At 36.1% G+C, this 15,656-nt stretch overlaps 1 protein-coding gene across 1 annotated transcript in view; it reads left to right on the top strand.

The window, feature by feature from the left end:
• Positions 1-15,656, top strand: part of LOC135219790 (tyrosine-protein phosphatase Lar-like) — a 1,028,451-nt gene that overhangs the window by 819,093 nt on the left and 193,702 nt on the right. Inside the window, 1 exon segment of the mRNA XM_064256864.1 lies at positions 7,948-8,049. Within this exon segment, the coding sequence (XP_064112934.1) occupies positions 7,948-8,049 (102 nt within the window).

Raw genomic sequence — 15,656 nt, forward strand, 5'->3', positions numbered from 1 at the left:
TGGTGACTTAAATTTGCATTCTGCTTCATTTTATTTTATCTACTCAATTGTTTCATTAGCAATTTTTAATTATAATTTTTTTTTAAGTATTAGCTATCTTTTAACGTACTCTTATAATTTATACATATCATTTTATTATTGTAAATTTGATTGCAAGAAACTACAATGTCATTTATTTTAATTTTGTAGGTTGATAAAGAGTGATAGTACTACTCGAAAACATGTCCCAATAAAGTTGTACAAAATGCTGTTTCCGGGTTTTGGCCTTAGGTGTCCTTAACTGATATATATCATATATCTATATATATATATTTATATATATCTATATATAATATATTACACACTGGGTATGACCACATACTGTTTCATATAATAAACTAATATATATATTATATTACTAATATATATATATCTATATATTAATATACTAGCGAGAGAGAGAAGAGCAGAAGAGGAGACGAGAGAGAGAGAGAGAGAGTACCTATACACTACACACACACACCACACACACATATATTTATATATATATATATATATATATATACTATATCATATATATATATATATATATATATATATATATATATATATATATATATATATGTGTGTGTGTGTGTGTGTGTGTGTGTGTGTGATATAAACAGTATGTCGTCATATCCAGTGTGTATAAACACACACACAAATGTGCGCGGGCGCGTGCGGTCGCATATATAAGTATGTGCAAATATATATACACACATCTCACCCCAAAAAATTGCATATAATAAACGCACATGCATAAATGCATACACGAAGGCTGTGTTTATACAACCATATCATTAGAACGTGGGACAGAGAAACACTTTCCTCTCTGCAATGGCTTCCCGACCTCTCATTAATTCTGCTCATTAACTCAACGTGGACGAGATGCGCCATTTTGTTTTCTCGGATTTCAATGTTTCCTCGTTTTCTGAATTGTTCAGGAAACCTCAGGTCATAGGTTTTTTTTTGAAGCATTTTTGAGGTTACCTCATAAGCTATAGGTTTTCTTTTTTTATGTAGTAATTTTGCATATTTTCTTGATATGTGCGTTGTAGCGTTTGATTTTTGAGTGTATTGTTCTTTTGTCGTGCAATTGGAATTTCATTTGTTTATTGTGATGAGTTTTCTCTCTCTCTCTCTCTCTCTCTCTCTCTCTCTCTCTCTCTCTCTCTCTCTCTCTCTCTCTCTCATAGTCGCTGTGTAGTGATGATTAGGGCATTATCGTGGTATATTTAGAACACATTCCCCTGCCAATTTTGCGTTGATATTTGTCATTAGAGTTTCATTATATATTATAGTATATATATATTTAAAGTACTCTCTCTCTCTCTCTCTCTCTCTCTCTCTCTCCCGGTTATTTAACAATGTTCTTTCTGGTTTTGCTTAATAGGACGCGTGGGAAAAAAGTATTTTCGTCTCTACTTGATGTGTTGAGGGATAGTCTTAATCATTTCAGCCGGAGATATGGGAGAGAATCTCTCTCTCTCTCTCTCTCTCTCTCTCTCTCTCTCTCTCTCTCTCTCTCTCTCTCTCTCTCAATATTCACTCATGAGTGCCATTTTGGTACGTTTCCTCTTTCCTTCCCATTTTTTTTTTTTTTATTCTTTTCGAACTTCTTCTCCCCTCTTGCCATTGTATATTTATTTTTCTTTTCTTTAATCCCTGTAAATCTTCTGAGACGCTTTTATGCTACCTCGCGTTTTTCCACCTAAGATACTTTCCTCACCACTTTCACGTTTCGCGTTTTTATATATCTGTTTTTTCACTCGGGATTCACTTATTTATTTACGTTTATTACTTCATATTTCAAAATGAATTAATGAACTGTATTTGCTCAGTGTTATGAAAATTATTGTTTTTCTTAGTTTTCTCAGTGTTATTCTTGAGATCAGACCAGAGAGATTTCAATTTTACATGATTTCATTAACTATTTTTTTTATTCGTTATTTTCATATTTTTAATTGTATTATTTTTTTGTAATCGTTATTTGCTCTTGCTTCAAAATATCGATTTTTTCTTGCTTATTGTTGAGGTCAGACCAAGATTTTAATTTTACTGATTTCATTAACTTATTTTTTATTATTAGTTTTTTATAATTAGCAGTATCATTTTTTGTAATCGTTATTTGCTCTTGGTTCATATTGAATAGTTTTTCTTACTGTTATTCTTCAGGTCAGACCAGAGAGATGTTAATTGTACGGATTTCATTAGTTTGTTATTTTTTGTTATTAGTTGTATTATTTTTTAATGTTCGTTGTTTACTCTTCTTTCAGTATTTTAAATGTTTCTTTTTCACTTAATGCTATTCCTGAGGTCAGACCAGAAAGATGTTAATTATACATACTTTATTAGTACTATTTTTTTTATTTTACAAATATTTTTTTTTGTAATTTTATTTGTGTTTAGTGCAATTCCTTTACGTACCTCAGTAACCGGCAGAATGGTCAATTGATGAAGGTAGAAGGGACCCAGTTTTGTCGCTGAATGAGTGACCGAGGATTTGATATTGGTGTTCGCATTGGTCTTTATCTAAACGTGGAATTGGTCTGTCATTTCAAAATTGCGGGAATTCAGACTGTATGTATATTAAGACGAAATATTTGACAGCTTTAACATATATGTGCACACATATATATCACACACACACACACACACATATATATATTTATGTATATTATATATATTATGTATGTATGCATGATAAATGTTAATCTTTCCAACTACATGACCATTTCATTCATATTTTTTCTGCTCGGGTTTTATTTATATATAATATTTTCACCTTTTTGTAAGCTCTGTTAAATTATTGGACTTTTAGATAAACAGCCGAGTTGGTAGAATGAGTTGGTGAGGTGTATTAACGAGAGTTATAAACTTCAAGAGATTAATATTAATGGCATGAGAGAGAGAGAGAGAGAGAGAGAGAGAGAGAGAGAGAGAGAGAGAGCCATTATTAACAAGAAAAAAGAAAAGGGCCATTAACGAGATCAAAAGAGAGAGAGAGAGAGAGTAGTAATGACATGAGAAAGAGCAGCAGAGTGACTGACCAGGTCCTGTGGACTTACTCTGAGAATACTGACATTTCTCTGCGAATGCGAACCATTTAGTGTGAATCGACCCTAAAACCGCCTTGCTTAGTCGTACCGGGGTCTCAATCCGATGAGGTGAGTGTCGTATTGGACTGCTTGTTTGTGAGGACCCAGTATATTCGTATCCAAGTATTTTTTTTCTTTCGAAAACCGTTCCTCCTAACATGAGATGGCTCCAGAAAACACCATGTTTACTGCCACCTTCATGCTTCAACTGCTAAATCGCGGATGAACCAAGTATAGAAAGCTTCCACAATTTTCGCCGTTATATACACCCTGACAACAGGTTTATCAGCAGCAAATTGACCTCCTTGTCCATAATGCACGTTCGTCTCTTATATGGCACGCATCCTTTACACTTACTGGATGCTGAGAGCCTTGTTTTCAAGTGCCCCTTTCTCTTTACCATCCACCTCTGACTTCCTCTCCTTCACCCTCCTAATTTACGATTTTATGCACAGTGTACCAATTAATAGTCCTCCATTCTTATTGCATAATCAGACTTCACGTATCTTCCTATTCAAGTTCTTATTCAACATACTCATTTCATCAAAAACAAAGGCCCACTTTCCACACTTCCTTTTCGTAGAGTTGGCTCAACCATTCCTTGGCTTCCATGCTCCCTGCAAGCCTTTTACCCATTTTATTTGCAAACAACATCCTTTTCCTTGCTTCACCACCTATTATCATGTGACTTGCATGTCGTTCAGTGTTGTGTCTTTCTGGTTTCTATCCTTATAACACGTACCCTTGAAATTAGTAACTGTCAAGTGTCCCTTCATGGAAAGACTTTCAAGCTCTTTCAGTTGCTTCTCTATCCTCCTTCATCCTCAGTTAGTACCGTCTTCTGCAAACATCTACCTTGCCACGCTCGATTTCCTTTCTTTGACTTCTTCCATAACTGAAGATAATAAACGGTAATAGAAACATCCACACCTTTGTGGCAACCCTACTTTCATGACTGACCAGTCACTTCTATGTACATGTTAAAGACTCGAAACTTTTAATCGCTGTCTATAGCCAGCCATTTATACCATGAAACCTCATCCCACTCTATATATCCTCTCTGTCGATTCTGTTGAAACGTTCTCTCTACCCATCAAGAGACATATGTACAGCCGGGTTGATATCAACTTCTATCTCTTGATAGCCAAGTGGTCTAAGTTACTTTTTATCGCTGCTTCTTAACCAGGTATCACGGATGAAACACTTTCAATTATAACAACCATTAGGTGCAAGCTTATCCCTAGGTATAGTGAATTTGATAGTAAACGAGATTTGTGGGTTAGTATTCATGAGTAAATAAAATCATGCATGTGTGTGTGTGTGTATATATATATATATATATATATATATATATATATATATATATATATACACACACACACACATGCATGATTTTATTTACTCATGAATATATATATATATATATATATATATATATATATATATATATATATATATATATGTGTGTATGTGTGTATATATATATCATCATATATGTGTATATATATACGTATATATATAATGTATGTGTGTAATCTTAATTCTTTTTAATGATGTCTATAAACTGTTCACATGAAGTCCATTCCACTTCCCCGTACCTTTCCAAACGAACTAACAGCACTCACCTTATCAACCCTTACTCTTTTTTTTTCTGTCTAATTTTGTTTCTTTTCTTAGTAGGAATGAGGATTGGCCAGTAGGAGCAAACAGGTTTGATTGGTTAATTCGACATCTCTTGATTGGATGTAGGAGATTAGGTGAACCTCGATTTTGGAGGATTAGATGAGGCTTAACGGAGTTTTGGTAATGCTGTTAATTTCTCGCTTTGTCCACACTTACCTCACATATTCCTTTTTAAAGGGGATTTGTGATCATTACCAAGAAATTGGATGTGCTAGTTTAGCCCTCGGATTCAGGCCATTGATTTTTTGTCTCTGCTCTTGAAGTAATTTCCTCATTCGTGTCTGGTTGTTCGTTTCATAACTTTGTCTTACTACTCTTTATATCTATGAAGTCTTTGCTTTTGTGACATGCTGCAAGCATTGTTAGTTAATTATGTCCTCATAATTTAGATGCAATAGAATATTGGTAAATGGGAAAAGCCTGTCTTCATAAGCTTGATTTTGTTTGATTGCTATATTTTTTGCTGTTTTGATATCAAACGAGGAATGTGTCATTTATGATCCAGAAGAAAGATTTATAGCCTTCATTTTTCTGTTATCTTTGTACAGTCTCTTTCTTGGCTGCTTAGGTGTACTACACAAATATACGCAGTGTGTAAGTGTGGGTTCGCGTGGGTGTTGGACCATAGACCCCTGGGGGACATGAGTCCCCTCCTTTTGCATCAGCGGGAATCTCTCTGATTTGATCTGGCATATATATGTATGCGGTGTTTTTTGCCCCATCCCTTTGCAGCAGGTCCGGCAGCATTTGGCCATTCCAGCCATTCCTGGCGGGTGTAATCAGACGCTGACCAAATCCAATTTCATTCTATTTTCATCGTCTTTCATCCAATTTTCGTCTGGGATTGTAGAGGGAAAGCTCTTGGACGACCGCTTCTTCTTAATTGATGACTTTCTTCTCTCCTTTCTTTCTTTCTCTCGGGGATTATTTAGGGGAACCAGCATTCAGTGTTCGTGTGACTGTCTGTGCGCGGGAGGCAGGTTGGGTTGTTTCTCTTTTAGTGGGCCGTTGTTGCTTTACAAGTTACCCTCTCTAGACATTGTGATCTTCCATTTACAATTGATTCTATTTTTTCAGTTGATTATGACCAAAACCAAAATCGCCTCTCTCTCGCCTCTCTCATCAGTCTCTCTCTCTCTCATCTCTCTCTTCCCCTCCCTCCCTCTGCTCTCTCGTCTCTCGCCCCCCTCCTCGTTTCAACTGCTACTTCCATGTTTCTGAAGGTAGTCAAAGATTATCGGGAGCTTCTGTTACAAAGTTTCTCTCTCACACTTGGCTTCTAGAATTATGTACAGTGACTTCGAAGTTTCGTGTAAAAAACGCTCTCTCTCTCTCTCTCTCTCTCTCTCTCTCTCTCTCTCTCTCTGTAATTACATAGTATTTTTCTTGTTTCTTCGCTTTTCGGAATGGATCCTCTTAACCTTGTATTACCATTTGGTGTGTTTGGATATATTTTGTATCTGCTATAAACTAATTCAGGAAAACTGTCCTAAGATTTCAGGGTGGAAGAGTTGGCGAGTTTCTTGATTATAAACTCCATAACGGTAAATGAACCAGTTACGGATAGTCTGGTGAATGATGATGAAGTGTGTGTGTGTGTGTGTTTTGGGCGGGGGGAGGGGGGTCAGATGCATGAATCGTCGACTTCCCAAGAGTTCGTGTAATCATCCGTGAGCCCGTACCACAAAAATGTACATTGATATAAGAGATGTCAAGGCAGTGGTTAGTAACTGAAAGGACCTTATGTCCAGTTTCAAAGCTCAGACTGAGGTACTTTCATTTTGCATACTTAGAGGGGGACAATCATTGGCGTCATAAGCTGAGCCAAGACCCTAGCGAATGTAATCCTGAAGTCTAATGGCCGTAGTACCCGTTGATGCATACATTCAAAATAAATTGATGTGCTGGTGTTACCTTTTATTAAATAAAAGGTATACTATCGGTATATTAATAGAGCCTAGATTTTTACTTGACATGAAGATTACTAATATATAAATATATATAGTTTATGTATGTGTGTATGTCGGAGTCTTATTATGCTCAGCTAAGGGGTGTAATCGCGGGTAACAACATATTATTCAAGTGATCTGCGAACGACAAAGATTCACAATAAAGGGATTTTTTTTCAAATTCAATTCCATTTACTGTGTAAAGGAAGTAAGACATTTGAATTTCTCTGTGTGAGTGGACGGTGGTATACATACACTCATATGCTGTGTGCAGAAAGCCATTAATGTCAGTGTGTGTGAGAGGGTCATAGTACTGTGTCTCTTTGTGGGATTCCCTTCCCATTAGAAATCCCCTCCAAGATTTTACCATATACGTCTGACCCTTCTATTTCTTTTGAGCGCTTCTCGTGGCCAGTTATATCGCTTACTCGGAGGGTAAGCCTACAACTTTTTTGTTGTTGTTGTTGTTGTTACTGCTGAGGTTGTTCTTGTGGGGAGAGGTAGGAAAGCCCTATGGAAAAGCCTAAAGGTATTTCGTGTTGAGTTAAAGATACAGGAATTTTAGGAGAGGACATTTATGATTTATTTGTTAGAGTGAAAATGTGAAAAATAAATAATATCCATATTAAACTGTACAGAACAATAATCTGTAATAAAATTTAGCATATTTATTTTAATTTTCGTTGTTGAAAGAACAGGCTGTTTGACCGATTAAACTGGAGGTAGTATCACACCTTGTCTTCCCTTAGACCTCTGAGAGTAGGTTCGAGTTTTATTGAATTAGTTCCCCGTTCGGTTGCGAATCAGACGTTTTATGAAAATAAAGAAATATAAATCTAGAAACGGCTGCTCATAATGTTATGCCGACATGTATACTAGATAATAGACTACATTCAGTATCTTATATGCTTACTCGTGAATTTATGTTGCTGATACCTTTTTATTGATAAGCATGTGAATGTATGGACAGAAAGTTTGAAATTATTGTAACTATTTCTATTTTTATTGTCTCCTGTGCTATGATAACTAACCCACCTTTCATTTTTGTCTCCTGCGCTGTGATAACTAACTCACCTTAATGCAGTGTCAGTCCCTATAACCAATGTAACAAAGGTTGCAGTTATTCCGGCTTATTACTTCCTCCGAATCAATAGTTTTTGTTTCGCTATGTTTTTATATCTTGTATTTATTTGTTTCAGGTTTGACACCATTCACCGAATACGAATTCCACGTTCTGGCCGTCAACAAGATTGGGCGCGGAGCCCCATCCGAACCTGTTCTAGTGACGACGGGAGAAACAGGTAAGCCGGAGAGATGTTAAGTAAATCAGTTCATATTTCCATTTACTTTTCTCTTGTGATACATACGTGGCAGGTGACTTTCAGAAATGCCTGTATTTATCTATCATTATTTTCTCTTTGTATTACTGGTGTCTTTATATTTATCTAATTCAGATATTTTTCCCGGAGATTTATGGACATAAAATTCTCTCCTTATAGAATACATCTTGACAATAGTTTCTTGTAGAAATTATATATTAATATGATATCATTTTCGCGTCTGTGGCCTTTGGTAAAGTGGATCTCTTATTTTGGAACTACTGTCTATTCTTACCAATCTATCATTTCATATCAGTCTTTTAGGTGCTTAGCTTGTTATTAATGATTGCCTTCATGGTGGTGAGTTTTTAAGGAATATCCTGATTTGGGCTTCTGTGCTTAATGTTTTCTTTTGTTGTTGACCTTTATTTGGGTCACTTTGATACTATTATTGTGGTGGGACCTTTCTGAATACTAGCTGCTTGTTTATTCTTTGTGACTGACTTCCTTCCTATTTTTACTCTTTCCTAATGGAGTTAAGATATTTTACGTATAATTTTACGTATGAAATAAATAATCAATAACTGTATGAACAACTAAATATTAAATACTTATTTAGTTTGTAAGTACATAGTAAACCCTTTTAATATTAACTGATGCTTTAATATTATTGCTGTCATAGTAATTAGTAATTAATTAGTAATTAGTTGGTGATATGTGGTAGGATATTAGGACTAACATAAATCTGATTTAGGCTGAGGCGTAGTTGCTAGGTATTTTATGAGCTGTGGGCGTGATAATTACCTTGGTGTTGTCTACACATCATGTCACCGTTTCATACACAAGGGTTTATTGCTGCATTAATCAAAGGTTTACGTGCGGTAAACAACAGATTAGTGTTAACACAATCCTCCATGAAAAAAAGTGCCGATTTTTAGTGATAATGTACCATAGTTTAACAAGATTGAATTCTCATATTTATCGAGTTTATATCGTAGGTTTTGAAATAGAATTTACATATAGTAAAACATTTTTTCAAAGCCATAAACCCCTGTGTTAAGATTGTGGCATTGTGTGTATTGAAGTAACTGTAGTTATTTGTGTCATAAGTTAGTGTTGTAACTTAGATGTTTTAGAATTGTTTTCTTTAAGCTAATTTGATACTTCCCAGCTACATTTTCATAACTGTCAGCCTTACCGTTAGTTTTTTTTTTTTTCACTTACAAACTTTGGTGTTTTGTGTAATGATGGCACTTATGTTAGCAGTTTTTCGGCCGTTTTAGTGTGGTTGTCTTATTTACTTTTATATTCGTTCACTTTGCCAACAAAATTTGTTTGTGATGATCCTATGTCATTAGGAATCCGAAATACATACATTTATTTCATGTGGTGAATATTTTATGAATCCTGCACATATAAAGATTCACACACACACACACACACATATATATATATATATATATATATATATATATATATATATATATATATATATATATATGTGTGTGTGTGTGTGTGTGTGTGTGTATGTGTACGTGTGTGTAGGTGAATGTGAATGTGATTGTGTCTTTCCCTGTGTGTGATAAGGGAGCTCGCCTGAATTGGTAATTGTGAATGCGTTTATAATCGTGTTTGCTCCAAGTACACATATATTTGTATCTTTGGAATGTTTCTTGGAAATATGACGGCAGTCTTTGATGTTTTTGAAATAGTAAGGTTTTACGATTAATAATATTTTCGGAATATCTTTTTCATGTAGAATAAATTCGGTTTTACGGGACAGATATCCTCATTAAAACTGTTCTTAAAGCTGTAGTAGAGAGGCAGAAATATGAAACATTTGTATGTGCGTTGCTTATTAATTACCCAACTAGTATTTTTTATTATTATAGCGTACCTTGTTTTTTTCTGGAAATTCTAGCCACAGAATCCAAAGCATTATTATGTTTTTAAAGTATTTAGTAGCGGGGCTGTTTAAAACAAATTACTGTAAACTTACCAAATTTGATGATGGCAATATTGTGGTGCACAAGTTCTGATGTAGTTAAATATTTTTCCTCATTACATTATTCGTTGCGAACGAATAATGTGAACTCTTGTGTGAGTTACTTATTAAGATTTTAGATCACTTCTGACTTCCATGGCAGCAGACAGTTTTGTCTGACAAATACTAAACTTTGAACATAATGATTACACTGTCTGCTTGAATATGTCACCCCATGCTACGTATAGTCTCAAATCGTTTGTACCTTCAGTATATCAGAAACTAGTACATATGTGGTGGCAATGGGATGTATGTACTAGATGGGTTCATTTTCATGGCTTTTGGGTTTAAAATATGCAGTTCACCCTCTCTTTGTATCCTACTTGGCAGAGTTGACTGTGAAGCATTTAGCTTGATTTTCTACAAGTAGTTTGCTAGACTTTGCTGTTGGTAGTTGGTGAAAGCCTGGACCCTGGCACTTTATCTTTCACGGAAGAAAGATGATTTGTATTTGGCATCATTTCCCTCAAGCTTATATGTGGAAATTATGAACTTCAGAGTCAACTTTTGTAATTATTTGCCCCTCCCTTTTTTATCTTTTTTTTTTTTTAAAGGTAAGCCCGATATCAGGTTGAACGCTCTTCTTTTGATGTGCCGCGTTTCTCTGGAGCCTTTGCCCATCTCTGTTTCTCTCACGCCAAAAAAAGTTTCAGCATCACTCATACTGAAAGATGAAAGACTTTGGAAGGTAGTAGACGATCATCACGTTTAAGGCAATATTTTGTGGGTCATTGATGTGCTTCAAAATTGTGCATCTATAATTTTTAGCAACTTCGATATCATACGTTTGGCGCAGTGCAAAGAATTGCGCCAAAACTCTGATCGTTTCATATGGCATTGGCTTTCATTATGCCAGTCATCGTCATTGGATTGGTTGGGCCCCAATCAACAGTTTCTTGAAATGTTTATCTCCTTAAACATCAGTCATGGATGTTGGAGCTGTAAAACTGAGATAAAGAACAATGGTAGTTAGCATATCCTTGCATTTCGTATAGTTTTCTGCACTTAATATGCACAATATACTTTCTCCCTATCAGTTACATAAGCTCCCCTCGTGAGAGTACTCTCACTAATCCCTTTTTCTCATAATCAACCTTGAAATCATTCTTTCCAGCGTCCACTGGAAATCCCTTTGACAAGTCTCATAAGTGAAGAAATTCCACTAGAGAGAGAGAGAGAGAGAGAGAGAGAGAGAGAGAGAGGAGGCGAGAGGAGAGAGAGAGAGAGAGAGAGAGAGAGAGAGAGTGCCGATTCCTGTGTTTCTTTGAAGCTTAGAAGCCGGTTTGTTTTATCTCTGGGCGGTTTTTTCCGTCGTCGCTTGTTGGTGTTAGGGATTAAGTGCCGCTTGGCTTTCCGTGGCAGCCGAGGCCCGACCGATGGACGGGCAGACAGACAAAGATAGACAGACAGACAGACAAACAGACAGTCAGACAGAATCACATTTTGCCACTAGTGGAACTCTGAATGCCGATAAGGAGAGGAGGATAGTTTTTCGGTTTCATTTTTTCTTTCTTTTACTTTTATTAACGCGTGGGGAAGGGGTTGTTGGAGGAGGGTGAAGCAGAAGGGCTATAATTGCCTTCTATTTTTGCCCCTCATTCCCTCAATGGGATTATGGGATTATGTATTATCGCTTCGATTGGAATAATTCCGATTGGAGTCATTCGCAGGAATGGAATCTGCAGACTTTGTTTTCAGTTCTCGAAATATCGCCTCGCTGGAAGGCTTAGATATACGCTGTACGGAAGTCTGCGTGTACGGAAGGGAAGGGGGCCATTATGACCATGACAAGTGTTTTTCATTCTTTGAAAAGAGAGGTTGACGGAAAGAAACGGGTTTAGGTGGTTTGGTCACATGAAAATGGAGGAGGATGGATGCTGCCAAATGTTTAGTATTCGGAAGTTTTGGAACGAGAAGGAAGGAGACGGAGAAGGGGTTGGTAGATAGGACGGAGGTCTGGAAACGTTAGGACCGTAATAGACCAAGAGCGCGAATAATAAAGAAAAATAGATAAATGTAATTAAGATTCTCTGTGTAAGGGGTAGAGTTATGCTGATAATCCATCTCTGATGATAATATATTAGTTTTCATCACTAGGAGTTCTTATTTAATTTAACAACGAAAGGATGGACACGGCAGTGACTTCTGAAAAAAAAAAAAAAAAAATCCACGGTGGTATATTGTGTGTACGTATGTGTGATGTGTGTGTGTAAATGTCATTGTGCTACAGTTTGTGGTCAACAGTATTTTTATCCATATGTGTATCTGTGTGTATGTGTGTGTGTTTGTGTGGAGGGGTTGATGTGGTAACCATATGAATGAGTGGAAGGCAGATTGAATTGAGATTAGTGTCCACGAATTTTCAGTTGACGAACGGAACGCGCCCCACTATTGTTTGGAAAAAAAAAAGGGGGGGAAACGTGTGAGTAGATTACGCCGTTTTCCATTACTCACATATTGAAAATCGGAATTGTCAGGCATCTGATAATAAAGATACCTGCACTGTTTCTGGGAAAAGAGGTGCACTCGGATGGAGTGACATTTTGTTGCGTGTGTGGCAGAGAGAGAGAGAGAGAGAGAGAGAGAGAGAGAGAGAGAGAGAGAGAGAGAGAGAGAGAGAGGACTGGCATGCTATAATGTATTTTATTCACATTTTTGCGAACAACACAGACAGAAAGAGAGCTAATTATATATACTTATTTTCGCGTTGACCAAATGTACTTCTTAATAGTTATTATCACTTACTCCTGAAAATTGTAGCACAGCAGGCGAACAAATACCGTTGAGAGTGGATATGTGAACGGCAGAACCTGCACACATCTCTCTCTCTCTCTCTCTCTCTCTCTCTCTCTCTCTCTCTCTCTGTTAATTGGCACATGAGCCTGTATTCCTAGAGAATAATGGATCTCTTTTTTAGGAGAGACACAGAGAGAGAGAGAGAGAGAGAGAGAGAGAGAGAGAGAGAGAGAGAGCATTTAAATGCGAGCTCGTTCAATGTATTCACACTGTTGATTGTTAAACACACGTATTATTTCTTTTATATGTGCACACAGACTATACCTCATTACGGGAGGATAGGTCGTTTGACAAAGAAGCAAACGTAGGTATAAATCTTGAGGCATTTTTTCTGACATGTGAAAAGGACAGAGTTGAATGGAAGGCCATAAGAATGAGGGCCATTGCTCTTGCATGAGTTGAGAGACGCGAAGCCAGGGTCATGGAAGCATTGAGAGTGAAGCTTTCGGAGGTACTGTAGGGTGGTGGAATGGGAGACTTTTTTTTTTATTTTTTTTCATGACGAGTAAGTTACTGAAATTTTGGGGAATGGAGAGAGCGAGGGTTTAATACTTTTTGTGGCACTGATGTCGGGACACAATGTCCATAGGATCATCACACAACCTGTTTAATGGTATCCAGGTTTGGATTGTTGGCAAGTGAACTGAGATTAAAGATATTACATAGGAACTTCTGAGGTCGACAGGTGTATATATGCTAAGTTAAGTCCTGAAAAATTGTGGTTACTTAGGGAATATATATATATATATATATATATATATATATATATTTATATATATATATTATATATATATATATATATATATATATATATATATATATATATACTATATATACATCACATACATATACTCATACATGGAAAAATGAAACATTGGGTATAAAGTCTGAACGGTCTCGTCCCTAAGACATCTACTGGCTGAAAAGACAATGCTAACAAGAATACAGACGGTTGGAAAAAATATAAACTAATGAATAGACGAAAGTAGCTCAGTGAAGTCCGAGGTTAACTGCCTTTACAAATTTTGTTTATCCATGCGCGTAGGCTCACGCTTTTGCTGTAGGCTTAGGTAAATTACCTTCTTTAAAATGTACTTTTTTTTGTATGTTAGTTAATTTTGAAATACATGGATGAAGTTTATACATTCCTTGGGCGGTATTCATGTTCTCACAAAAGCTTTCTTTTATAAAGAAAATTTGTAAATGGACTACAAACGCTAATGAGTTTACCGTACCTTCCTCCGTTTTTCTTCTTATCAACGTAAATATTATTTTCAACCGTTTGGATGTTCTTTAGTTTAAGTTACTCTTGCTTATGCGTCGTAAAGTCAGCCACTGTGTTTTAGTTAGTATTTATATCCAATGTTTCATTTGTCTGGTGGAAATTGGGCTTATATATATATATATATATATATATATATATTATATATATATATATATATATATATATTTATATATATACATATATAATATATATATATATATATATATATATATATATATATATATATATATATATGATGTGTGAGTGAGTGAGTGATTTCGTGTATGTGTGTTAATACATAATGTACAGGTGAATAATCACAGATATAGATATTTATGTAGAGCTAAATAGTAAACTGTATTGTAGGATTAGTTATAGAGAACTGAAATGTTATACTAATATTAGTTACAGATAGCAGTAAACTGATTGCCCTTTTGTCCCTCTCCCTCCCTCGTAATTGTTATAGTGAGTTTCTAAAAGCTCCAACTTCAGGAAGTGTCGATCAAGATCCCCTCGGTGATCACTGGATTGTTTGATGGTGTTTCATCGGTGCCTGAAGATTCATACTGACTGGGTCTTTTCAGTGTTGAGCGACTGATTCAGGTTCTCTTTGTTGCTGAAGAAGCGTTACGATCTTGAAGATTCAGTTGACGTTCTCTTCGCGGTGAAGTTTCCTGTGAAGGTTTGTTCACTGCTAAAGGAAGAGTCAGTGTAGGCTCTCTTCAGGGATAAGGATTCAGTTCAAGGTCTCTTCTAAAGATTCGGGTCTAGGTGTCTTCAGGTCTAAAGATGCAGTTTTCAAGGTCTCTGCAGGGCTCAAAGGTTCAGTTCAAGGTTCTTCAAAAATCTAAAGATGCAGTTCAAGGTTTCTTCAGGTCTCAAAGGTTCATTGCAAGGTCTCTTCAGGTCTAAAGATACAGTTCAAGGTCTCTTCAGGTCTCAAAGGTGCAGTGCAAGGTTCTCAAAGGTCTAAAGATACAGTTCAAGGTCTCTTCAGGTCTCAAAGGTGCAGTGCAAGGTCTCTTCAGGTCTAAAGATACAGTTTAGGGTTTCTTCATATCTAAAGATACAGTTCAAGGTCGCTTCAGGTCTAAAGATACAGTTCAAGTTCTCTTTAGGTCTAAAGATACAGTTTAGGGTTTCTTCATATCTAAAGATACAGTTCAAGGTTTCTTCAGGTCTAAACATACAGTTCAAGGTCTCTTCAGGTCTAAAGATACAGCTAAAGATCTATTCAGGTCAACGGAACAGTCAAGGTCGCTTCAGGTCTAAGATAAGCCAAGATCTTGTTTCAGGTCTAAAGAACAGTCAAAGGTTCTCTTGGGTCTAAAGATACAGTTTAGGGTTTCTTCATATCTAAAGATACAGTTCAAGGTCTCTTCAGGTCTAAACATAAAGCTAAAGATCTTTTCAGGTCTAATGGTATAGTTCAAGGTCTCTTCAATTCTAAAATACATTTCAAGGTCTCTTCAATTCTAAAGATAC

The sequence above is a fragment of the Macrobrachium nipponense genome, chromosome 1 (genome assembly GCF_015104395.2).
Source record: "Macrobrachium nipponense isolate FS-2020 chromosome 1, ASM1510439v2, whole genome shotgun sequence".
NCBI lineage: Eukaryota > Metazoa > Arthropoda > Malacostraca > Decapoda > Palaemonidae > Macrobrachium > Macrobrachium nipponense.